The sequence below is a fragment of the Athene noctua genome, chromosome 4 (genome assembly GCF_965140245.1).
Source record: "Athene noctua chromosome 4, bAthNoc1.hap1.1, whole genome shotgun sequence".
NCBI lineage: Eukaryota > Metazoa > Chordata > Aves > Strigiformes > Strigidae > Athene > Athene noctua.
In genome coordinates this window covers 18,943,548-18,969,196 of record NC_134040.1, presented here as the reverse complement: position 1 = coordinate 18,969,196, position 25,649 = coordinate 18,943,548, and the positions used below count along the sequence as shown (strand labels likewise).

General features: G+C 34.2%; 1 protein-coding gene across 17 annotated transcripts in view; it reads right to left on the bottom strand.

Annotated features, from left to right (window-relative positions):
- The window catches only part of SLIT2 (slit guidance ligand 2), a 267,201-nt gene that overhangs the window by 22,585 nt on the left and 218,967 nt on the right, over positions 1-25,649 (bottom strand). For 6 of the 17 annotated variants that reach the window (XM_074904574.1, XM_074904575.1, XM_074904576.1 and 3 more), the window contains 10 exons: positions 24,774-24,845; positions 24,479-24,550; positions 23,044-23,115; positions 20,348-20,511; positions 18,019-18,051; positions 14,953-15,077; positions 14,722-14,819; positions 13,177-13,316; positions 9,057-9,083; positions 168-261 (listed from right to left, as the gene is read on the bottom strand). In XM_074904574.1, the coding sequence (XP_074760675.1) occupies positions 168-261; positions 9,057-9,083; positions 13,177-13,316; positions 14,722-14,819; positions 14,953-15,077; positions 18,019-18,051; positions 20,348-20,511; positions 23,044-23,115; positions 24,479-24,550; positions 24,774-24,845 (897 nt within the window). Of the gene's footprint in view, positions 1-167; positions 262-9,056; positions 9,084-13,176; positions 13,317-14,721; positions 14,820-14,952; positions 15,078-18,018; positions 18,052-18,835; positions 18,842-20,264; positions 20,272-20,333; positions 20,512-23,043; positions 23,116-24,478; positions 24,551-24,773; positions 24,846-25,649 lie in introns of all 17 variants that reach the window. The other 11 variants (XM_074904584.1, XM_074904589.1, XM_074904581.1 and 8 more) reach the window with 5 other exon arrangements.

The window sequence follows — 25,649 nt, the reverse complement described above, 5'->3', positions numbered from 1 at the left end:
ATCTACATGAAAATAATGGCCTATTCCGCTGTAATGCTTGCTAATAACTGAAATTAGATTCTTGAGAATAGAACTTGCTTCCACTAAAACAAAAGGGAAGTAAAATTAAGCAGGATAAAAACTCAGAAATTAGATTCAGCTGGATTGTGAAAATATTTTAGACTTACTTGTATCCTTTGGGTGTCAAGATACACTTTGAGTCATGCTGGCAAGGATTCAGGTTTTGAGCACAGAAATCTAGTTTCTCCTCACAGAGCTCACCTGAAATGTAATGTATGATGTCAATTCAGTGAAAATATCACTGTGACCTGAAAATAGCTGTTTCTATTTTAAAAGTAACTGCTACAGATTTTTTTTTAACACTGAAAATGAAATACTTCATGATATCATAATAAATACTACCTTTATAATAAATACTAATATTAATACACAAATATTAATGCTAATCTTTCTGATAAGTCCTTTATAAAACAAAATTAGTTCAATGTCAATCATCCACCCATATATATTTTTTTGTGAAAAAAAGTTGTTTTCGTTTACAACATTTATCTAGCTCTGCTGTATAGCCAAACACCTACTGACTGAATCTCTTCTCACTAGAACAAACAAGTTATCAATATGATTTTCTTTTACTTATTTCTAAGCACATTACATGCAGAAATACCCAGATTTGCACTATAATTACCTGAAAAAAACCTGTTAATATCCCTGCATGTCAATACAATTCCAATTATCCCAAAATGAAAACTTGGTTTCTATTTTTTCTTAAATATGGCTGTTCAATTTTTGCATTTGTTAATGTACTATAATTATCTATAATCTGTTATGTGAAAAGAAAAAAAATATCTATGTCAAATGTCTACCCTTCCTTGCTGCTAGAAGCAGTGGCTCTAATTTCCAACATGGGCTCTATAATCTGTAAATATTTTAATATGGTTAAAATATTATTTCATTTGCAACTTTACGACAAGTAAACTCTTACAGGTGTGTAAACTGATCAACAATGTTGTCTTGTTCCCTGACTAACTAATCAGAAGATACCATAAATAGTGCACTCACAAAGTTTATCACTGGTTTGTAAGATAGACATACTTATTCCAACATCCATATGAAGAATGTATGTATAATCAACGGGAATAAACCTGTTGAATTCAGGGACTCACAGATCTATCAGGCCCTAAAACTATTTTTAAGTCTTTAGGAAGGTGCATGGTTGCCCCTTGGCATTTGTCAAGTAATAAAACATGAGCTAGTGATCAAAGATAAGTAGAACTGTGCACCAAAATGAGGAAAAGAGCAGCAGATAGCAGTGGATGAGCAGACAATTTCACTGCTCAAGTTGAACTTCCCTTCAAAGAGGCACAATATTTGGTAACCCTCAGTTCTACTTATCTGAGTGCAGTAGCAGTCTGCAGTGTAGTTAGCTGAAGAATCCGTTTCTGCTGGAAGGCAGCCTGAGATTAAAATAGCATATAATGGCTTCACCTCCTTCCTGTAACTGTTAACACAGTACTGAGGATAAGGACAGCACCACCATGAAAACAGTATGGGGAAAGAAGGACAGACCATTTAGGGACAGAATTGGGGTAGAATCAGGAACAGGTAGATTGGAAAAAGGGAGAAAGGCATAGGATAATAACACTGGAATGGAAGCTTTGGAGAGAGAGTATATGAATGAAAATACTTTCCAATACACATGTGTGTGTGTGTATGTGTATCAGTTCATCAGCTACTACTGTCATTAAGCAGTAAGGTTTCTGACATTTTACACTGCTCCTTGCCAAGTACCTAGCACCACACAGAAGCTGCTTCTTGCTTACATGGGCTTCTCTGGAATTAGACATCATCATAAACTGAAAACAACCATAGATGGTTGAAGGTCTATAGGTCTATTTGTTGTCTTTTTTTTTTTTTTTTCTTTCCCCACAGGTTCAACAGATCCTCTGTAGAAATTTGTCCTTTCCACAGCAAGTGTGCTTACATACTAGTGTTCAAAACTGCATATCATGAATATGAATACTGACTACCCAGGACTTGAGACATTATTTTCAGGACTTCTCTCTTAGGGTATGTACAACTTACTTCAAACAATGGACAAATTAAAAAAAAAAAAAAAAAAAAAGAGAGAGATTTGAGGAACAGTCTAATTTAAAGCAAGGATAGAGAAAAAGGCAAAACTGAACCAGAGCCAAAGATGGTTATGCTGGATAAAACCACATCTGAAACACGTATGCTAACTACGATAAGAGACCTCTACAATCTTCAAAAATGAGAGGAGAACCAAAACCAGCTAGACAAATACTTTGCAGCCATCCAAAAGATCCAGACTGGTTCTACACAAAGATTTAAAAATAAAAAAAATTGATAGCAGATTACTAATTTGCAAGTAGGGCATTTTACTTACAAAACCCAAATAAAGCTTTGAGTTAACACAAGAAAATGGCCTTCATGCACAGAAAAACTGTCAGTAACAACGTGACTTAGTCACTGTCTGTAGGAAACTGAATGAAGATCAAATGCAGGCCACTGAAGATGACTAATAGAAAGGATTTTAATTCTGTCCTTGAAGCCTCTTCAAATTCTCAATGGACTTATTGGTCTGGAAATGTGCAACTGTTATGACAGTTACGTTATCCTGGAATACCAGGGATTCTTTGCATCCCGTGATATATCAAACAAAAACCAGATCCCTTTCTCTTTTAAAGGGGTTTTATTCAAACAAATACATACGTAAGAGGAAGTAATTCTTCACATAGCATTTAGTCAATTTGCAGAACTTCTAATAGCTGAAATCTGTTTAAAAGCCAGTAACATTTAGGAGTGAGATACAAATATGGGAACAGGGAATTCAGATTTTCAGGAACATGGAGTAGAATAAGCAATAACCACTGTTTTTTTAACCTAGTTTGTACACATTCCCATGGCTTAGAAATGTATATATGTGCCTACATTTATGTGTATATATGCATATATATATGCACACCCCGTACAAATATCTTATTATGGTATATAAAATATACCATATTAAATGACACGCAGAACTGCAAAATATATGACACTCCAATTACAAAGAATAAAACTATGACTGTTCAGTACTTACAAGACGTGGACAAAACTACCTCTAAACATTCCCAAGATTATTAAGTCTAACAGCAGTATCAGAGACTTTCTGAAAGTGACATATTGAGTCTATCTTTCATGCAGGGCTGAAGGTTTGCTGTCTCTAGATAGATTCACAGTAAGCAGTAAAAAATGCCCAAAATATCTAAAAAAGGCAAATTAGGACTAGCCTAATAGGAGCAAGCAATTTTACCACTGCTGTCAACTTTACTGAACTGGCATTGATTTTTCTACGGGATAGTAATTGGGCCAGGGCTTAGATTATTATTGGCAGAGACCTCTGAAATTTCTTGTGTGACAATCAGCTTTACTGAGTAGTGTCTAAGTCTGTCCATTTTAAATTTTTTTTTTCCCTCCATCCAGGTATCTTTAAAATACATGATTTCTTAGTTAAAGTGCATTTTAGTAATCATAGGTTGATGGCCCTAGTATCTTCTGAACTACACTGAAAGCTGAATCACCTCATGAGAAGCTCAGGGACACCTGAAAAGTCTTAATTCCCAAGTCATAGCTGTGAATCCTGCATAGAGACTGAGGGTCAAACTGGAAGTTTAAGTTTGAAACAGGCTTACATTTTTGAAAAATGTCCACTTCAGGTCATAAGATCAGTGTTACACTACCGGACCTAATGCAGCCAAACAGCTTGCAAACATCACCAGGTATTTTTCAGATTATGGTCAGACTTTGATCTGAGTACTCTGCAGAAAAGTGCACAGACCAAAAAAGAAGAGAAACAATGATTCAAAAACTCACTTGTCTTTAAAAGACAGGGCTTTTTGTGCTGTGACAGCATAAAAGGAAGGAGAGTTTCCCCTTGCATTTGCAAATTGTATGCATTGTGAAATAAGTCAGAATCATATGACTGGAGGGAGCTTTCAGTTAAACAGTTTGTTAGCAACTAGCCTAGGAAAGGAAACAGGAATCAAGGAAAGGACATGGTAAACATGGTGGTCCATGTGGTGAAATAATGTAAAAACCAAAAAAAACCTATGAATAAAGAAGTCAGTTTTATGTAAAATACAAACTTTCATTATAAAGAAAGAGTAGCATTCATAACAGACTTGCACAGGATCAGTAAAAAATAAACCCAAGAAAATACAAGATTTAATCCAAAATATATACATCAGGTACTGTATTTCTAAATGAAAATATAAATAACAGAAGAACAAACCAAAATAACCCAAGTGCAAAGTCTTCATTTGTATTGTTAACAGGTTTGTATTTGGAATGGACAATTCCCATAACCAAAATATAACTCTTTGTGAAAAAGTTAATAGAAAAGATCAGTAAAAATACATGACATGAAGTCTGAACCACTGAAGAATAGTTTCCTGGTAAAGCAACATCTCTTTTAGCGTACTGAATAACCAGTGTGTTATTCAGAATTTAACTGAGACAAGGTGAAGAGGAGAAAGTAATTTTGTTTACATGAAAAGATAGTGATGAAAGTGAAATGCTCATTGAAGGAAGTAACAGATTTGCCAAGTTAGGCTCCTTGGCTCTACTGAAAGCAAAGGTTAAGAGCATTCTCTGATTTTGGAAGCATAACACAATGTTTTAAAAAATGTACTTCAAAATAATGAAAAAAACTGTGAAACAAATGACTCAATTCAAGGAAGCCTGACACAAATGTATGTGTACATTCTTTTATTCATCTAATAATATTGTAACTGAAGCTTCTGTAAGAGCTTGGCTAAGTAATGTTTTTGAAAGATGGAAACATTTCTGTATGTAGGAAAATAAGGAACAGACTAGTTTGTTTAAAAATAAGCCGTGGATAAAGTGTCAAAAATCCTATGAAAACTTTCGAAGTTTAATTAGAAGCAGCAATAACTCTTTTCTTAAGACATCTTGCTTAATTAATCTAGGGAGTCTGAATTCTGATATGGAGTAGCACTGCAACCAGTGGTGCTCTGTGCAGTCCAAATGAACCCAAACCTCCAAGGTCAAGACTGGAATATTTACTGAGGTTTTGCAGCTAGATATAGAGGATGATGCAGACGTAAACAGCCAGACAACACTATTAAACACTGATGATGAATTGTGTGTAATCCTTGATTAACTTACCAAAGTTATGTTTTCTATATTCAGAGGTCAGTTTGTGTTTCCTCTGTGTATGTTAATTCACCCTTATAACTTCCTGAGATTGTAATCACAGGAAAACTTAACCACAGAATCATAGAATACCGGTTGGAAGGGACCTCAAGGATCATCTAGTCCAACCTTTCTTGGGAAAAGCACAGTCTAGACAAGATGGCCCAGCACCCTGTCCAGCTGAGTCTTAAAAATGTCCAGTGTTGGGGAATCCACCACTTCCCTGGGGAGATTATTCCAATGGCTGATTGTCCTCATTACAAAATTTTCCTCATGTCTGCTCGCAATCTCCCCAGGAGTAACTTGTACCCATCACTCCTCATCTTTTCCATGTGACTCCTTGTAAAAAGGGAGTCTTCATCTTTGTATCCACCCTTTAAATACTGGAACATGGTGATAAAGTCTCCCCTAAGCCTTCTTTTCTCAAGGCTGAACAGACACTTAACTCTGGATTTTCCAATATATAATGACATGTAGTACAACAAATAATGAGGAACAATGCAATGAGGTGAAAAAGGATTTACATCACTGTTATTTTGAATAATTGGGCAATAAATTCAAAATACAGTTAAATAAAGCAATGTCAGCCACTATATTTCTGAATGAAGAGGAGAGCTGTAACACAAATGGACATGGCCTTCTGAATATAACAGCACACTGCTAATTACAGGCAAGCTTACTGCAAAACAAGCTTAAAATCGCTAGAGTATTATCAAAGCTGAGTATGATTTTAGAATAAAAACTAGAGACAGAATACAAAAGAATGGCCATTTTTAATTATCAAAATCAGATTTTTGCTAGAAGACTTATTTGCTGTTCCAAAGCTAAAATAACAAGTATGTATTACAGACTTACTGGTAATTGCTAGAATAGCATGATTTTATATGTGTACATATATGTCCATTCCAGCTTCTGAGCTTGGTTGTGATATATTGTGAGTCAGCTTCTGATATATTTATGTTTTATCGATTAGGTATTATTATCTGGGCCTTTGACTGGAAGTCTCTGTTTAATTACTTCTGACTCAGTCAATAAAATGTAGGAGTGGTTGGAAAATGTCAGTGCCATTTAACATACTATATACAGAAAAGTGCTGCATTTTTATAAAATCTTAAGTTTGATGAACAGGAGACAATGTAAATTATTTAAAGTCTTGAGCTTATTATTCAGAAAATACAAATATGAGGCATAATGTTGCTCACAATTTAAAAAAGTTCACAGTAGCATGCAGTTTATAACCACAAACCTGAACATTTATTTAAAATTTAATTTTAAAGTCAAATTCTATATCCAATTCATTGCCAGACTGTTCCTATCTTTCACCATTGCTTAACTCTGTTCAGCTATTCACTGTGCTTGTGGATCTCAGTGTAAAATATGGCTTATTTAGTTTAACATTTCTAGTTGTTTTACATATGTTCTTTAGCAAAAACAAAGGAATAGTAACTTTACAACAAGGAAAATGAAAGGATGGATCATAGACCAGAATCAGTAATGGCAGTGATCAAACTAGAAGTCTGTAGCTCAGCTTGCCAAGGATATCACGTGTATTCCCCCTTTATGAAAATGCAGTAAAATTACTTTAATAGTCAAGCTTTTAATAGAAAATAGTCATTTGAACTATATTAAGCTAGATGGAACAGAAAATTTTACAATGACTGATGAAAAGCAAGAGTCGCAAAGGTGTCTCTTTATTCCAAGAAGCTGTAACACTTATGTGTAGTTCTTATAAGAATGAGGATTATGATCCTAATTTAATGAAATAATTAAACTTTTTATCAAGTTTGATATGGTATGATTTTCATTAGATTACTTGCATGCTTAAATTTTAGGCAGGTACTTATGCGATTACCAAGTGAATTGAAAGTAATAAGTCAACTCCTTTATTATACTAGCAAGAAGTCCATGTAATGGAGTTTTGGAACACATTAAAAAAAAAAAAAAAATCTCCCTCTGTGTCTAGGGATTCTCTAAACTGAGATAATTACCTAAAATTATTTAAAAAAAAAAAAAAAATCTTCTACTGTCACAATACGAAAGATGTCTGGCATGATAAAACTGACTGATCCTCCAGGCAGTGTATAGACATTAATAACTTTCATGTTCAGCTGGCAAGCTAATACAAGCATGTATCACATACACATCTGCTTAATTTTGGGGATGAACCTAGTTCACATCTCCTGGATGTTTGACAATTTGTTTGTGAGGAATTTGTTTTTGATATAGTCAGTAATTTTAATATGCTACAGCTCACACTTACGTAAAACATTTACAGTGACTACAGTTCTGTTTAGGATTCATTGCCTTTCTACCTTAAATCACATTTAAAGACATTTAAACTATCACAAGACTAATTACACACAGGTAACAGGTGCTTCAACTTGAAAGGGAGATTGAGTCTCTTCGTAGTAGCATACTCCCTTTACATTCCATCTGAAAAGCTATTTTTCATGAACATAGAAATTAAGTTTTTCTTTTAATTTCCAGAAGTTCTAAAATTCTGTAATTTACACTACTAGAAATCAGTGACAAAGCAAAATTTTATCCATGAATCACAGATGTCAAACTAGTTATTGTAATCTGCTTGGTTTTGTTTTGTTTTGTTTAAATTAAACCCAAGAATAACAAAGCACTCGACTTTTATATTTATTTATACTGAGCTTGCCCTTTTCCTAGTTTTTCTAGAGGCAAGTATTCTTATAAAATCAAGCAGTTTCATGCTGGATAGTAACAGCACAATGTAAAAAAAATAACTTAGGAAGTGTCAAGGGGAAAGAAAAACAGGAGTCTATCATTGCTATCCAGATAAGTAATAATAAAATGGAAGTACAGCAAGATGTCTAAAAGGAATACAGCTTTAATCATGTAACACCAGTGGTTGGAATCACTTTCTGGAAATGTCTTGTTCTCTCCATCAGTTACAGAGAGAATTTAGGCTCTGAGTTTAAGTTGTAAGAATTATTCATCAGATGTCAAAATTAATCAACATAGATGGTGTAATTGCAGCCTTGCTCAACATGTTATTTCACGGCTAATGAAAATATTTTTATTACTAGTGAAATACTACATTGCTTTATAGACTGCACAATATATTGATCAAATTAAATTAATGGCAAGATGATTGATTTGCTTTTAAAACTAAATATGTAACTTTATAAATATGTCATCACTGATTATGATAGCTCTTGTATTGTAAATATGATCAGATTGTACAGAAGATGGTTTATCTCTGTTACTGAGATAGGTATTAGGCAGAAACTTAAAAGAAAATTAAAAATCAAGAACACTTAAAAGTTAGCATCATAAATCTCTCCACTATTACCTTTCTTGTGGTCATTTCAGTTTCTTTAAGTATTTACAGCAAAAAAAGGCCACAGAAATGATGAGCAAGAAAACTGCCATTTTATACTCGAACATGTTTTCTAGTACCATAATCTAACAAAGAAATTAAAGCAAAACAGTGCTATAAAAGAGAGAATACATTAGAATAGAACCAAGGTATGTCTTTAAGATGATGAGAGTAAAGATTTCAGAAGATCACCATGTAAACTTTTTTGTTAGTCCTATCAGTGGCTGCACAAATTTTTAATACAGCTGAAAAAAAGACAATGAAGGTAGTATTAAAGTACTCCTGCACAGCGATCTGCATCTTCAACAACATTCATTTGATATGTATTCATAGCAAGAGCCAAGTGCCTAATTTGAGGATTTGCAGTGAGCTTTCTAAATTATATCTATGTACTATTTATTTGATCATTTGTAAGAACTGAAATCCATGCACCTTTAAGGAAAGGAAAGTGAGAAACCAAAGTAAGTGAAAATAGGCTTAAAAGACAACTGACCTTTTTCCACTTCATTCAGATTAGCAGCTTGCAGTGACAAAGACAGAAGAGACAAGAGACTTTTTTACATTGTAATACAACAGCATAGCACATTAAGCTAATGCACAACTATAGCAGCAGAGAGGTTGATATAGCAAAATGAAGCAAGCTTCAGAGTCTCACCTACAGCAGAGCAAAACAAACAGAAAAGATAAGAAGTACATGCCACTGGTGGCATAAGAAAGGTTTTACTTCTGGATCAATTAGATCTGTGATCTAATGACTGATGATAATGAGCAAGAGAAATGATCATCTGTAATTTATAAAATGTACATAAAATGACCTGAAGTTTACTAGACTGAGGTCAAAATAAAGGAGATGATAATGTTAGGAGAATAGTGAGGTTAAAGAGTGCAGGACATAGTGAGGTATTTTCAGTGTTTTATTTATCAAGGTTTCATCAGACACCCCGAGTGTCTGCTGATTCCATTTGCTTACTGTCATTTCACAGTTACAGTCTGGAATCTTAAGAAAGCTCATAGTATAGTGCAAATACCATTCTTTGCCTTTCCACCTGTAACTGTGGAGGTAATTGTAAAACTTAACTAAGGCAAAGAAAAATGGATTCCTGATTCTTAAGCAACAACATAATAAGCTTTATTAATGGTTTGTTTTTAAATCAACGCTGTGTACCTAAGTGTCGTTTTTCAAGGGAATGTTAGAAAACTCAAAAAGTGACTGGTTTTGCACTGCAACATTCTTTACAACATTTTTTCTAGTTTTTGTATGCATTTTCAGAGTTAATTTGAGATTCTAACAAGCCTTCCACATGAAAATAAAACTTTAAAGAAGAATGATTTACATTTCATACCAGCAGGTTTCAGTTGACTTCTTCCTTATACTGTACTACTGAAATGTAAAGCGTATTTGCAGATAACCATTCACCCTGAAAACTATTCTGGGCTGGTGCACTTCCACATTCAGTACATATATACATCTTGAACACAGACAATCTGAAGTATTGCCAATGGAATTAAAAAAGGACAGGACAAGCCTATGATGGTATTTTCCTGGTATGTATACTGTCTCAGTCTCCAGCAACTTCCAGCTCAGGGACTTTCTGAGCTAAAGATAAATATCTCTGAATTTAAAAATCTTTTAACCTACTGAATATATAGCCTGTTTTCCTGATAGTTAGTCTGATTTTGCCCAGCTAGTACATGAATTCATTTAGTGAAAAATACCTCTCATAAGAAAAGACATTAGCAATATGCCTAACTGATTTTAACCTGATAGAACAGATACCAAAATCCAAATGTTTACAAAGTTCCTCATGAAAATCACTGTATCCATACTGGACAGGGATTCTGTTATTTATCTTTCAAATCAGGCTGTAGGCCAAAGGAAAAAAAATCCTGTAAATAATTTGGTACTTCATACACACTTGAGGCAACTGTAAGATTACTTTGTGTTCTGAACACAACCATTTCTAGATCCTGATGTGTCTGGACTACTGTCAGTCTAATTCTTAACACTTCTGAAGGTTATTTAATTATGCAAGACCAGGGATGACAGACGTGAAGACACCTTGACTAGCTCAATGTTTTATATTTTCTCCTTACATCTGAAAAATGACTTAGGAACTCCCATATCGTGTCCTATACTCAGATGCTTTGTAAGATAGATAGTATATTGTATAATTCTGTACTGTAACCTGTGGAATGAAAAACCTGAACTTTTGCTGAAGTGTTTGCCCAATTTATCTATAAAATGAGTTGAGGCTCTAGTGTTGTATGTTTAAAAAAATGTGTGTCTGCTTTTAGTAAGGTGTTGAAAAAAGTCTTATGAGATAGTGCAAATTCTTGACATTTTTAAAAAACAGCAGCAGCTAAAATTACTGATTACAAGTAGATTGTTTTGATTTATTTTAGTGCTGGTGAGAAGATTCTCACCTACTCACATGACCTACCGACTTCAGTAGCAATTATGAGTAGGCATTGTATCTGTAAAAGCAAATCTATTTTCTGAAAGAATTCGAGTTAGCAAACAAAAACACTTGCTTTGTAAGCTTATAGTATTTTCCTTTTAGAATAATGCACAATTACGAATCCAATTAAAAATGCACTTGCTTGTATTTTGACTAAAGAAGCACAACTACCATACAAATATCAAAAATGTTACCAATGTTTATGCTGTCCGTTTTGCTCTAACCATATAGATGTATAGACAAATGCTACAATTGTTGTTTCAAATGTAAATGTAAAATGTACATTTCAATGACAATACTACAGAAATGCAGCAGGAACACTTAGTGTTTCAGGCCAGCACATATAAACAAGCCTTTATGTCCACTCCATGGATGTCTAATACAAAACAGTGCTTCCCATGTCGTCCTGTGAATACAGCAAGCTATCGACTCTAGCAGTGAAGTGCACCTAGAGCAATGTCGAAAATGAAGAAATGAACAGCACAGGTAAAAACACCTGCAAAGCTGCAGAGGAGGCACGCCTTGCAAATGGATTGTCCTCTACCTAATAGATACATAAAACCTCTTAGCATGAAGCCAGCGAACAGGAGTGCTGGACTGATATGATTTTGGTTTGCTTTCTTTCAGCCTACACAGTAGACTATCCGATCCTATTTTTAAAGGAGATAACAACTGAACCCAGGTGATCTGAAGCTTGATTCACATATACCTTAAATATTAGTTACAGGGGAAGTAGCAAACACCTATCTCCACTTATGTAATATCTTATCTCTACTTACGTAATGCTGTTACCTGTTATTTGTTTCTAAGGCTTAAGTTGTCAATTGCTTTTAGGTATTAAGGTATCAGTACTTGGCAAAACAGTATTTTGTCTCAGCAGATTATGTCTATTCTTCCAGATGTGGACCCACTTATTAAATACCTTACTCTGGCTACTTATACTTTTAACTGGTATTACTGTAGGTATTGTATATGCTCTAGGTATTCTGTATGAAGAAATCTCTACCAAACATTTACCCAGCATAAATACTGGAAGAATACATGTATTAGATTATGAAGGTTTATTTCTTACACTTGTGTTCCATGATCTTCACTCACTGTGGGCTTCCAAGATTTAAATATTGACTTTAAATGTGAATACCCTAAAACATCTGAGCAATCCAGTAGGTTGTAGAACTAATGATGGAAATACCTTAGAATAAAAAGGAGTTAAATGTGTTTTCAACAAATGAAATTAATTCAGGAGTTCACCTCTCCTCGTAGTCTTCCAGAGCTCAGATTTGACTGATTGATTACAGCAAAGATATAGGATAACTGATTTAATTACCAAGTTATGGTGGACTTTACATACCTTTTTTATGCATTTCAAATCATGGTTTTGTGAATTTAAGCTCTGTGTTCTCCTAGTGGTCAATTAGCTGACAGAAATTAGATCTGTCTAGTTAGAAAAACTCTAAAACAGATCAATGTAAACTTCTTGTTCTCCAGTGTTGCTGTTCTAACTATCCTCCATTCCCACAGAGATAATGAGAGCAAGCAAAAGACCCTCTGTCTCCAAGAGAGGGGAATGCTTTGGCCTGGCTGTCAACTGATAGAAACAAATAATTAGACACTCTTTAGTTATTCTTTGTGGTGCTTGGTTGGTTTTGGTTTTATCTGTGGGTTTTTTTGTTTTTTTGTTTGTTTTTTTTTTGTGCTAGAACAGAAAGCATCACACTGCTTTAAAGTTTCTACTGGAGGGCAGAACAGCATCCACAGCATCCAGGGGTGACAAATTCAATTCCCTACTGGCAGAGACAGATACTTTCTGCCCTCTAAGTAACATGAGGTATACAGTATAAAAGCAGAATATTTTGAGATTTCTGCAGCTACAGAGGTTCTTCATTAGGGTGTCTAGGTTAGGTAAACAGTAGGGAGGGACACATTTTGAATGATCTTTTAAATATCACAATGCTGTAATTTCAAACCTAACAAAGGAATTAATGAGTGGGCATTAAGTCTACTTTAGACTACAAACCATATGGAAGAAAATTACAGAGGGAAACCTGGTTTTCAGTCAAATGCAGAGTAACTGCTCATTCACCTACAAACTGAAAAATATTACTGTTCTGCTAGGAATTCTTGAATTACCTGTACTTTCCCTTATACTCCTACCTGTATATTCAGGTGGACAAAGGCAAGTATAGTTATTAATTCCATCCACGCAAGTAGAATTATTTTCACAGTCATTGTCTTCACAGTCATCAACATTTACTTCACAGTTTTCACCTTCAAATCCATCTGCACAAGTGCACCTGTAGTACAGAAAACAAAACTAACCGCATTGACATTTTAGCTGGGTAGACCAGACAAGAAGTTCTGTAATTATATGTACAATAATTTGTAATGTACAATAATTCATAATCCCTATCCCATACAACATGGTTGATAGAATGTAAGAAAACATGTAATAAATATTACAAAAATATTTTTCATATTTTAAATTCGAGAAAAAAGGCTTCTAAATTCGTGCCTTCACTGAAGATTCCTTTTAAAAAGTGTGCTACCTTTATATTATAATATTAGATTGTAAAAATGAAAAGTGATCCTTTCTTTTTTTTAAAGTTAAACACACGGAAGACTGTGGAATCAGGGATTGGTATGTAATAGTAGTATTTCACCATCATTCAGTTAAATGTAACAATATAAAGCTCTGCTTAATGTTCCATGCACAATACATGCATCAATATATAAACCCAAAGCCTGTATAAACTTTTCAAAGCAGTGATTTTTTTTTTTGCTTTTGTTTATACAAAAGAAGTACATCAAAATGGATAGTAAATGTAAAAGATCACTTGAACATGGCTACACATACATTTTCATGTAATATGCACCATCTTTAATTGCTGCAGCTTTCATTATAAGATTGCTTTGATTTTCAAAATATGTAGTGTTTAAACAAATAAATGAAAAAGGTCAAATTCTGAGACATGACTATGTCACTTTAAATTCTAGAGGCATAGTATTAAGATGTGTAAACTTAATTTTTAATAGAAAACTATTTAATCCTTGGGCATAATTTAGATTAAAAATAAGAATAATATCATAATGAATTGCAGGATAATGAATTGTATCTTTCTGAAGTGTCATTTCTAACAAGCTTGAGGTGCAGATTATTAAATGACTAATAATTTCACATAAGAATACTGAAGAACTTTATTTCATAATTCATGAAGTACATCTGGAGTAATTGTACTGTGTGATTAAATAACTCAAGATTAAAAATGCTCACAGCATGTTTATCTGCTGGCATAGTGAGTTTCAAATGAATCATTAATTTTCTGTTTCACTGGGATTTACATTTTATCATTTACATGCTGTCTGTTGAAGTAATACACATGACAACAGATGAATTGTGAGATTTTTTTCAGCAGGGATCTAGCTAGCTATTAATTAGCATAATGGAGTCAATACTATGTTGTCTTGACCTGATATGCCTCAACTAATCACAATCATTTGTTACTGTTTTTAACAGTTGCAAAGCTTTAGAAGCTTTCCAAGGACGGCAACACGTTCTGAAAACATCAGAAGCACTGAAAATCTGCCTTTGTGGTGCACTTACCAGAAAACACAGAGAACCCAATGATTAACACCGAAATTATTTCAGCATTTAAAACTCAGTAGTTTTCCATTTTGTTATTACAATTAAAAACAACCTACCAGAAACCATCCTTTTCTTCTTCTTTCAAATGACAAGTTCCACCATGGTGGCACGGGTTACTAATGCAAGCATGAATGGGAATATCACAGTCTTGACCCTATGCAGGGAACAACAATTATAATTTAAGAACAAAGTACAGACACTAATGGAAGGGAGACAAACAGAACCTGAAGGTGGTTAAGGAGAAGCTTACATTTCAGTAAGCTTTTTCCTCTTCATTCAGTACCTACCTTGAAACCATATGGGCAAGTACATCTGTAGAAGTCAACAGGATCATTGTTGCAGGTTCCATCATTTTTACATGGATTTGATAAACAGGGATTACACTTAGCAAGAATATTAACATCCACAGGCCCTTAAAAATACAAATTGGAGAGTCATAAACAACCAACTATTAATTTCTGTTTGACAGGATGTATCTGCCACATTGCTTTAAATTTTAAAATGAAATTTGTATTTTAGACTTTGTTGTGTTTCTGTATGAATGGAATACTGGACTGTCCTTAAATCTTTTGACAAGACCAAATAAATGTGGTGTTGTTTTTTTGATTTACTTATCACTTTTTTTTTTTTTTTAAAAAAAGAAGCTGACCCTAAAGTGATTCCCGTATCCGTATCCCTATTTTCTGAAATCTGTATAGTTTTGATCCACGACAATTACCTTCCCTTTCTATTAACAAAATGAAGAATACAATTTCAGCTTTAGTCTCTTTAAGGGGGTAAAAACTGCCTGTGAGGAAAAGGGCTATCACAGTTTGCAATCCTTCCCCTGACAATGTTACTGAGAAAGCTATTTTTGTTAAGTATTTCTGTTCTAATTTCTTTATCTGCAAGATCACAGAGATGGCAAAATGAACCTGTAAAATTACCTGTAAATTGGTTAAAAATCTGTGAACTGTAATGTAAATTGCATTGTCCAAGCTATCTCACTGTAAAAAGCTCTATATTGTGCCTTGCTTCCTTATGGAGTCAGGCACAGTTCTGCACATTATGGCATTAGCTGAGCTCACAAATAATGCAAACTGTACCATGAATCTATGTGCAAATCCACTGCAATCCATACTTGCAGTATAGTTTCTTATATTAATGATTACAATGGCAGTATTCAGAAATGAATATTGACAAAATCTTAAGTTTCAGAATCAGACTTAGAGCTTTGGCTACATAAATCTTAACCTTATTATGTAAATATTTTGTAGATTTTTTTTTTCCCCTGTTGTTTTAATACATTTTAATACAGCCTTTTCAAGGTGAATTTTCAAGTTAGGAATCTCCAATTTTTAAATTTTGTTGTCAAAATACTAAAGAAATCACCGGTTATTTGTTAAAAAAGAGAAATCACCTGCGTATAAAAAATGATTAATTTTCATATATTTTGTGATAGAGAAAGGTTTGATTACTGTAAGAGAAAATGGGTAACTTGGCCAAATGCCTATTAAGAGAATGATCATACATTCTCCACTATCTCCAGCTCTACTGCCTGATGACATTACTGCAAACTTGATTTCAGATTTCACCCATGAAAAAAAAAAAATCATTTATCTACAGGTGATTTGTACATTTTAAGGAATAACAAGTGATTTCTTCTAACCAGACACAAAACACAAACTCCTGAGACCCACTGGTGGCACTGCCTGATTGCTCCATAACAAGTTTTACTCAAAATGAGCAAGACTGCTAAAGTTTCCAAGCTAACAGGGCACTCTTACTGAGATATAGGGTTTGGGTTTTTTTAAAACAGATTTCTTAACTTTCTTATTTTTCTTTACAAAATTAATCTCTGATTAGTGATTGTAAAGGAGCTGTCATGGAAGGAAGCCATGTCATTATAGGGATGCAGTAGGGGGTGCTGGACAAGGAGAGGTTGAAATTTAAATTTTTTTTTTTTTTAAATCTGCAGTTGCTGGTATCCTTCTGTCACAGATTGCAAGCAAATCAAAGGGATGGACATGATAATCTGTGATGCTTATTGCCAAAGCCACAGTCTGTCTGAATCATTGACTATTCTTGTCTTCATTACCTTATTTTGAAAGAGAAATCTTTACCTGTTTAAAGTTTCTGTTAGACCAGCAAACAGCAGAGGTAGAAGAGTTGAAACAAACACCACAGAATTAACATCTAGAAAGTCCTGCCTGTGTACTCTAGGATACTGCTGATTATTGCTAGAGTACATTAAGAAGTTCTGTGAAAAAAATACGGTGCAAGAGGCACATACTTAAAAAAATAACAATTGTAACACTGTGCTGCAGCCTGGAATTCTATGCCTCCTTGACTCAACTGTTTATTCTGAACATCATATCCTCTTTTCTACTTCTCATGCAATAAAATGCTAATTATTTGGCAAGAAGTAAAAGACATTCAGTAAGTAAAGTTATTCTCCCAAATGGATTAGCAATCTAAATTTTACTTCCAAAACAGAGCCAGAAAATGAGAACCTAAGGCTCAACAAGATAGCAAACAACACTGTATCTGATTTGTGCTGTAAGAGTTTATTTCAAACTATTATATATGTAGTATCCAATAAGAATTAACATTCTGATTTATCATTCTTCAGTTGTAAGTTCAAAAAATTGAAATATTTCAGAAATTTTTACTGAATTCTAATGAAAAGGCAATTCTGGAACCTATTTTCATTTGCACTACACCGCTTCCTTTCCTCTTCTACTTGCATGTGTTAAGACTTGTATGTGAGAAAGAATTGGGTTCATAACCTATTGTTTAGTTTTTCATATTGTAGACATATATTTTCTTGAATAAGCCCTAATTGGAAAAAAAATCCTTAAAATAGAAGAAAAAATAAGAAGTATTCTTTTGTAAACTGAAAAACTAACTGTATTTTATTGATATAGACACACATGTGTAGCTATCTAACATTTTTGAAGAAAAATATCACACAAACCCTCTCAAAATCAACTTTTAGAGAAACCTGCTGCAATGAAGACTTTGAGCTCTGTCATTTTATAACTCCTCTCTTGCATATGGCCTCAAAATCAGTATCTACACTGATTGTCTTATACTAAAGCTGCTGCTGAAGTCACTGATTTTAGTACAATGCAGTGTAACCAATCATTTCAGTTAGATAATTTTCAGACCTCAAACCCGGGCTTTTAAATACAATGCTTATACAATATGTTAAATGATATATCATGAAGAGTCAGCTGTAAATTCATCAAAGGGGAAAACAAACAGTAAACATGCATGTCTTAGGAAAGAACACTGCTTGAGGTACACAATAGGAAGGTCAGAAGGTCCGTTCTTAATCAGATCACCCATTCCAGATCTACGTATAACCTTACCTGGTATCAGAAAACCACAAGGCCCTGGAATCTCTAGAAGCAGGGCATGGATGGTAAAGGGGTAAAAGATTGAGAATCTGTTAGAGGCCATATAAAAAAAAAAAAACCACACCCATAAACGTAGAAAAACAACTGAAAGAAGAAAATACTAAGGGATGATTCCTGGAGCAAATGAATTAATAAAATTAGAGTAAGGTACAGTGTTCTCATGGAGCTTTACAACTGAGATGGGATTTCATTTTGAAATGCTAATTTTCACTGGGAACTATTCAATATGTAAGTAAAATTCAAGCACCCATTTCACTTTGAATTGAATCCAGAGATACTGATAAGAGGGAATTACACACTACTATTTTCCTGTAAATATATACATAATAGCAGACCATCAACAGGTATTCCAAAACCAGTCCTTTCACTCATAGCCTAGAATTTTGATCTAATGGGAATATAGCATCTTCCTAATTTCTATTCAGCAGTTCATTTTTAAGCAAAAGATAAAATTACTTATCTTTGAGTTACAGACACAATGTCTTACAGAGCCATCATGTCATTGAAAAGCTGCTGATTTGCAATCTGTAATTATGAGCATCTTCATAGGACTGTGGCAGGAAAATTATTTTCTCTCAAAGGTATCCATAATACCAGATCTCCACTCTTGGAAGTGAAACAAATACAGTTCTTACCCTGCATAATATAAAGGATATTTTCTGATGGGCAAGAGGGAGTAAGATATACTTTCTGGATTGTCTGACAGAAACATAACAATGATTGTAGGCAGGGGTGATACAGTTTTAAAAACTGAGAGCTGGAAAGTAACCAGGTCCTTCACGTCCATGCAAATATAAATAATATTTTATCCCTTGTATCCCCAAAACAGTGTGCAGTAAGAGCATATCTGCAGTAATGTTCAGTGGATGCTTGTAGAGAAAACTGTCAGATGGCGAGTGAATCTCCTATCTAAAATCAGACTAAGAGACTTTGCAGCAGATGAGTGTCATATGCAATGAATACTGGCATGACCTCAGAGACACACTGTTGAAAAGTTGCAAGACGGATTTGGAAAGAGAGACAATTCACTGACACCACAAGCAACAAAATAGGTTCTGTGGTTTTTGTTTGCAAAAAAGCTTTTTGATAGAAAACTTAAGGAGAGAAGACTAAATAGGATGAAGATGAAGTAAAGAACAACTTTGGATGAGACAAACTCCACCAAAGTCCCATTGCTTTTTAAAGGAAAGAAATTACAAAGGGATTAAGCTCACTTTGAAGATACATTAACAGATGAGTAAGTCGAAAGAGCTTGAAGATTACCTAGACTGTGAGAAGAAGTTACTTCTACAAGACTTAGGATCATATTTATCTGATGCCTCAGAAATAACTATAAACTTAGTAATGGCTTACAAGTATAAGCACACATAAATTTGGTTGGTCGTTTTTGTTTGGTTTTTTTTTTTTTCCCAGTTGGGATTTCAATGTTTCTACATCAGGACCATGGAAAATGAAGCTACAGCAGAAGTTTTCTTTGTTTTAAAAATATTTAAGAAGGGAGAAATGGATGGAATAGAGGAAGGTTAAACAGTAAAACAAACCAAGTTCTCTCTCCATGTGAGTAAAAAATGTACTTTTGTAACAAAAAAAGGTTCAGGAAGAGAACCTAGAAATTAACAGATAATAATATAAGTTGTGGTATAAATGCCAGCAATATTGGTACCAACATGGAAATAAATACTCTCGGTCCAAACTCTAAGAAACTTCCCCTTATATCAACAATTCAGAATGAGACCTCTACAGAGGTAATCACATCTTTTTATTTATGTTGGGGTTTTTTTGGTTTGTTTTTTTTTTTTTTTTTGGGGGGGGGGGAGGTGGCTGTTTCCTGCTTCCTTCTGAAATATCAGAGGAAACATTATGGATACATTGGTGCAATTAACTGCAGGCTGCAAGGATTATGGACATATTTACAGTTTTTACTGTTAACAGTCTGCAGGAAAAGGACATTCTATGGCTATGGGAAGTGTAGATGTTTAAACTGTAGTTCACTGACTGAGACAGTACAAAGTATGTACATCCATGTACTGAGAAATACTGTACTGCAAGTCCAAGGATTTTTTTTTTCTCCATCTATTTGAAAAGAAATAGACATTAAAATAAATACAGTTACTGAATGGAACCAATGGCTACATCCCTAAGTATGAGGAGGAATGATGACAAGTCTGATTGAAGACATTATAATAAGGTACTTAGACCACAGAACTCTTATTTCACAGCTCAACTATTTGTAAAAATTCAAAATTGACACTTCAAAGGGAAAAAACCCAAACAACAGTACCTTGGCAAGTAAATTTTTTGGAAGGAGTTGTGAGAAGAAGTTTATCTGCCATTTCTCCAGGACCAGCACAACGTGCAATACCAGGTTCTTTGTATTCTGATTTTACCCAGTCAGACAGCCACTGCATGTTACAATCACAATAAAGAGGATTTGCTCCAATAGCCCTATGGAAAACAGACAAACAAAAATGGAATAAAGTTTTAAATGGCTGCTTTTAAAAAGAGAAGCCAGAAAACAGGTTGGCAAAAAACCCCTTCTAACCACAAACCTGCCCTCATTCCACAAAATTGACTGTTAGAGCATAAAGTGTCTGGATTTGGGTTCTAAATTAAGAAGTGATAGTTTTAGCAGTAAACTTGGTCCAGAAACCTAGCTATTCTTAGCTGCATTATGTGTGAACTTTGGAGAGCTAATACTAACTAGCTGTGTTTCACCATTGGTATGTAAAGGCCAAAATCAGCTGCATCAGCAGAATGAAACTGATACTGGGAAATTAAGTTAGCAAGAATAAAGTATTTCTTCCGAAGGAGCCAAGGCAACCCCAGAGAGTTCCACCCTGATATTTTTCCTTTTCAGTTTATTGCTCCCAGGCTGGTAAAAACCATCTGTTTCTAAGCTTCCAAATTTGATTTAATTATTTCCTCTTTGGTACTCTCCCACTGAACTCACAGCTATATGCAGAATTCTGTAAGTGGTGTCTGCTGTGTAAGTAAATAATACTACATTATCCTAGCTTTGTGGTAGTTACATAAGAATTGCCTTGTTACAAAAGCGAATCCATTTCTTTAAATCTGCTTTTTTTTTTTTTTAGTTAAAAAATAATTTAGCTAGAGAACTTCAGAATTAGTTTTTGTAAAGGCTTTTTAAGTGTCTATTTTCTCTGGTAGAAACTATACTTTTAAAACTCTGAAAACAATGATATGCTGTGTAGTTAATTTGGAGGATAGAAGCATTGTGCTATTCTATAAATATGTACTCATATTCCTTCTAAAAAATACAGTAATCATAGAACTTTCAACAGATGATCTTGACATATGCAAACACTGTCACATGGAAGTATTAGAACATCCTTGTTCTCCAGATGTTTCAGTACCCTTTTTCAGAGTGTTCCACAACTGTGGATCAGTGGGTCTTCTAGAGATACAAGAAAATCTTTGACAAACAAAGGTGGTAGAAACTATCACTGTTGAAACACTCTTCTGCCACACTGGGCAGGAAGCCCTTTCTTAATTATTGTTACATACTTCCATCTGAACATAAGAAAATAAATATACTTGTTCGGTCAAGCTTAAGTCGGAGCAATAACAAAAATCAGACTTAGCGATAGGGAACTTCCCATGCAAGGAGAAACACCTGGAATTTGTCCACTCCATATTTGCAAGAGTGAATGTTAGGCTGAACCGAGATAACAAAACTGCTCTGCTAAAAGCAGAATGTTAGCAAGGATAACTGGTAGACATTAAGAAAAAAAAAATAACAGCAACAACAACCAAATCTATACAAATTTTACTGATTATTTAATGCAGATAAGATAGTTTAATAGTAGTATTTGAATGAATTATCAATGAATTAAAGATTAATCGGTGTCATCAAATTTCTGAGAAATGGAAAATTAAATGTCCAATACTGAACTAGAAGCATGCAATTAAGTTTTTAATAACTGCAGCTGGTCAGAAACATAAAACCCAGATATATCTAAAGGAACTAGTCAATTTACTCCTCCAATGCAAGCAAAGATTTAATAACTATCCATAAACACAATGAGGTTTACAGATAGGTTATTTGTTCTAATCTAGGTTCCTACTGAAAATGACAAACAGTAAAAGTATTGCCTCAAATTATGTTCTGAAATCAGATGCCATGTATTTAATGTCAACTTATCAGACACTGATACAGAATTATAGACTAATTTAAGGAACTCCGAAGGTCATCTGGTCTCACCTCCTGCACAAAGCACAGCTCACTAGAAAGTCATAGCAGGGTTGCTCAGGGCTGTGTCCAGCTGAGCTCTGAAAATCTCCAGGGGTGGAGATTCTTCTGCTGCTTTGGGCAAACTTTTCCAAAGCTGATCCACCCTCACAGTGAAGAATTTTTCATTATGTTCAATCAAACTTCCCTTGTAGCAGCTTGTGACTATTAACTCTTATTCTTCACTGTGCACCTTGGACAAAAATCTGTCTCCATCATTGTTGTAATACCCTTACTAGAGGCTTAAAGAATATTAGGTCCCTCCTTGGCATATCTTCCTCCAGGCTAAATCAGGCCAGTTCCTTCAGCCTCTCCTCAGAGCTCATAGGATACCCTCATAGGATCTTGCCATTATCCTGGATTTGCTCTGGTTCATACATACCTGCTTTGTACTGGAGAAACTGAACACATATTCCAGATGTGGCCTCAGGAGCACCAAGCAGAAGGGAATAACCATTCACCTCAGTCACCTGTCTGTTCACTTTCTAATTCAGCTCAGAGCATCTTTAGCCTTCATTGCCATAAGGGCACATGGCAGACAGGTTCAATTTGCTGCTCACCAGGAGGCCCAGGATTTTTCTGATGAGATGCTAGCACTCTGGCCAGTCTCCAGCCTGTGCTGATGCATGAGCTTGTTCCAGAGCAGACCTTTGCATTTTGCCTTTGTTCAAACATATGAAATTTGCTAAATGTCACATAAAAAATACAGTTATCATCTGAATACTCACAGGTGTGACAATGCTGAAAGATCATTAAAAGCTCCTTCAGGAACAACAGAAATATCATTGCCATGTAAAGACCTTAAAAAGAAAATAAACAGAATAATATATATGTGCATAAAAGTCAGCAGGTTAACATTGCAAATTTCATCCTCTGTAAACAGTTTTCAGCTTTTCGCTTTTTTTTTTTTTTTTCAGTTCCTCAGTGTTTCCACCTGCTGTGGGTTGGGTTTTTTTTATGCTCTAACAGGAGGCCTACTCACAATTCGATTTTTTTACTCTAAATTTTCATAAGTAATGATAATAATATGACTCTTACAATTGAAAGAATAAAGGTTGGTAAAAGTACGCATACTTCTGCAAAGTACTGATTGGATTTAGGGATAGCAGAAGAGTTATTATTTCGGACTTTTTCAGCAATTCTCTGAAATTCCAATTAATTATGTTCATACTTTTTTTTAGTCTTTCATAGATTCATGGAAAACACAGGCATTGACTCTCTGTTAATATAAGTATTAGGGATGTTACCCTAATTTGATATTAAAGAACTAAAGACCTTATTAAGCATCAAAATCAGACTAGTGTTATCTATTCTGTAGCAAACCTGAAGAAAAATATCTTTCCTTTTCTATAAATTCCTTCAGTTACATGTGTATCTAACACATATAGAATTACGGTTCTTGAAATTATCCATATTTATATAAAATAGCTGAAGTTTTTTGAGCACACTTAAATAACGCCATGCTTGAGATTTAATCCAGCTAAGCTATTACATGGTTATGAACTACACAAATGGATGCAAAAATTACATGTTCTGCTGGGGACTTCTGAGAAAGAATTTTTGCAGGTTTTTTTCTTAATGAGAAACTGAAGCTGTAAACTAGACTGACTGTTCTTTATTTTCCTTTGTCCCTTTTTGTGCCCTTTCAACCATGTTTTTCCTAGTATTAAAATGGAAAGTTTTCTTGGAACAAAAAAGTAATTTTATTGATATTTCAATATTAACCGTGATGTAATGGTTTTGGAAATACTCCCATATTAGATGAAACAAGAAAGAAAGAAGTTTATTGTTGGAATAAAAATACTCAAAATGTAACTGCAACCCCCCCTCATATAAACTTATGTATATGGCATTTTTGTTAGATTTCAATGCTTATAACAAGGAAAAAACACAAAAAAAGAAATTCAGCCATGATTAAAAAGCAGAAAAGTAAAAAGCTTATGTCTGCATATAGAAAGTTGTCCAGAGTTACATAACTTCTTGTGCAGCATTTTGAGAGTATAATTCCCCAGAATGAAGCCACACAGATTTTTAAGGCCACGTAATTATCACTTCTCAAATACCTGGTAGGTTTTAAAATCTAGTTACTCCCTACAGATTTGCTATCTGCTGCACATAAATAAAAATTCTGGAAAATAGCAATGGTTAAAAAATAATACTTACAACAACCGAAGTGATTTCAACCCATCAAAAGTCCGTGCAGGGATACATCTCAGGCGGTTGTAACTAAGAATTCTGAAAATATATAAAAACCTGTCAGCATGTGTATGAGCCATTCACTAAACAATGCAGAGCATGACCAAAACCAGCTTTAGCACACATAGCTAGTTAGGAAACAAGTTATTTTACAGCCTCCATAACAAGCAAGCTTTAATATCAACTAAATGCCCTTTCTTTCCAAGGAAAAAAACAACACTGTAATGCTTTGAAAGAGTCACTGTTACATGTTTAAACTTACAAGGTGAGCAGCTGAGTCATGTTGCTGAAGCTCTGATTAGAAAGAGTGCTGATTCTGTTGTTACTTAAATCTCTATAAAAAATAAATTCAGAAATTCAGACCATAAAATGACTGCCCCAGTCCTGAAACACTGACAGACACATTATTTTTATTAGTAGAAGTAGTACCATCATTGGTATCAATATTTAAAGCAGCGCGTATTTTTATTTTCACATGCCATATACAAGCCTAGCAAGTGTTTAGCTTGATCAATGAAAAGCATTTTCATTTCAACACAGATAAAAAAGCAGCGTGATGCATTCTTATACAACAGCAATGTCCATCATGCTACTGAGTTAATAATGCAATCCTACATGAACCCAAGTATAGAAATGAAAGTGATGTTTTAAAGTGGAAATCATTCTAGTTATGTCCCTAATGACACCTGAGTAAATATCATCTAATACTCTACTTAACACTTATATGCTGAAGACATCAAAGCACAGTGCTATTATTTTAAAGAACACTATCTAAGATTTATAGAGAAAGCCTTAACATCTTTCTTGTTGTTCAATATTCTAATGAATAAAAATTTAAGTATGAGTATGATGGAAGCTGGAGTGGTATGCTGGTAGCTTCAAAGATAGTAGCTTCAAAGAAGCTTTGAAGAAGCTGTATGAAATGTGAATACTGCTTGTTCTTTATGCTCATATTGTGCTATAGTTTTCATTTCATGTTGACTATTTTGTTATAGTTTACTGTATTTTGTGGAGAAATACAGCATTTCTTTCTGAGGGGACTTTGATATTTTCACTTAAGAGTACTGTTGAATAGTTACGCAATATATGTTTTTCTCCACTTGAAATTTCATGAAAGCATGTAAGACAACTGACTCAT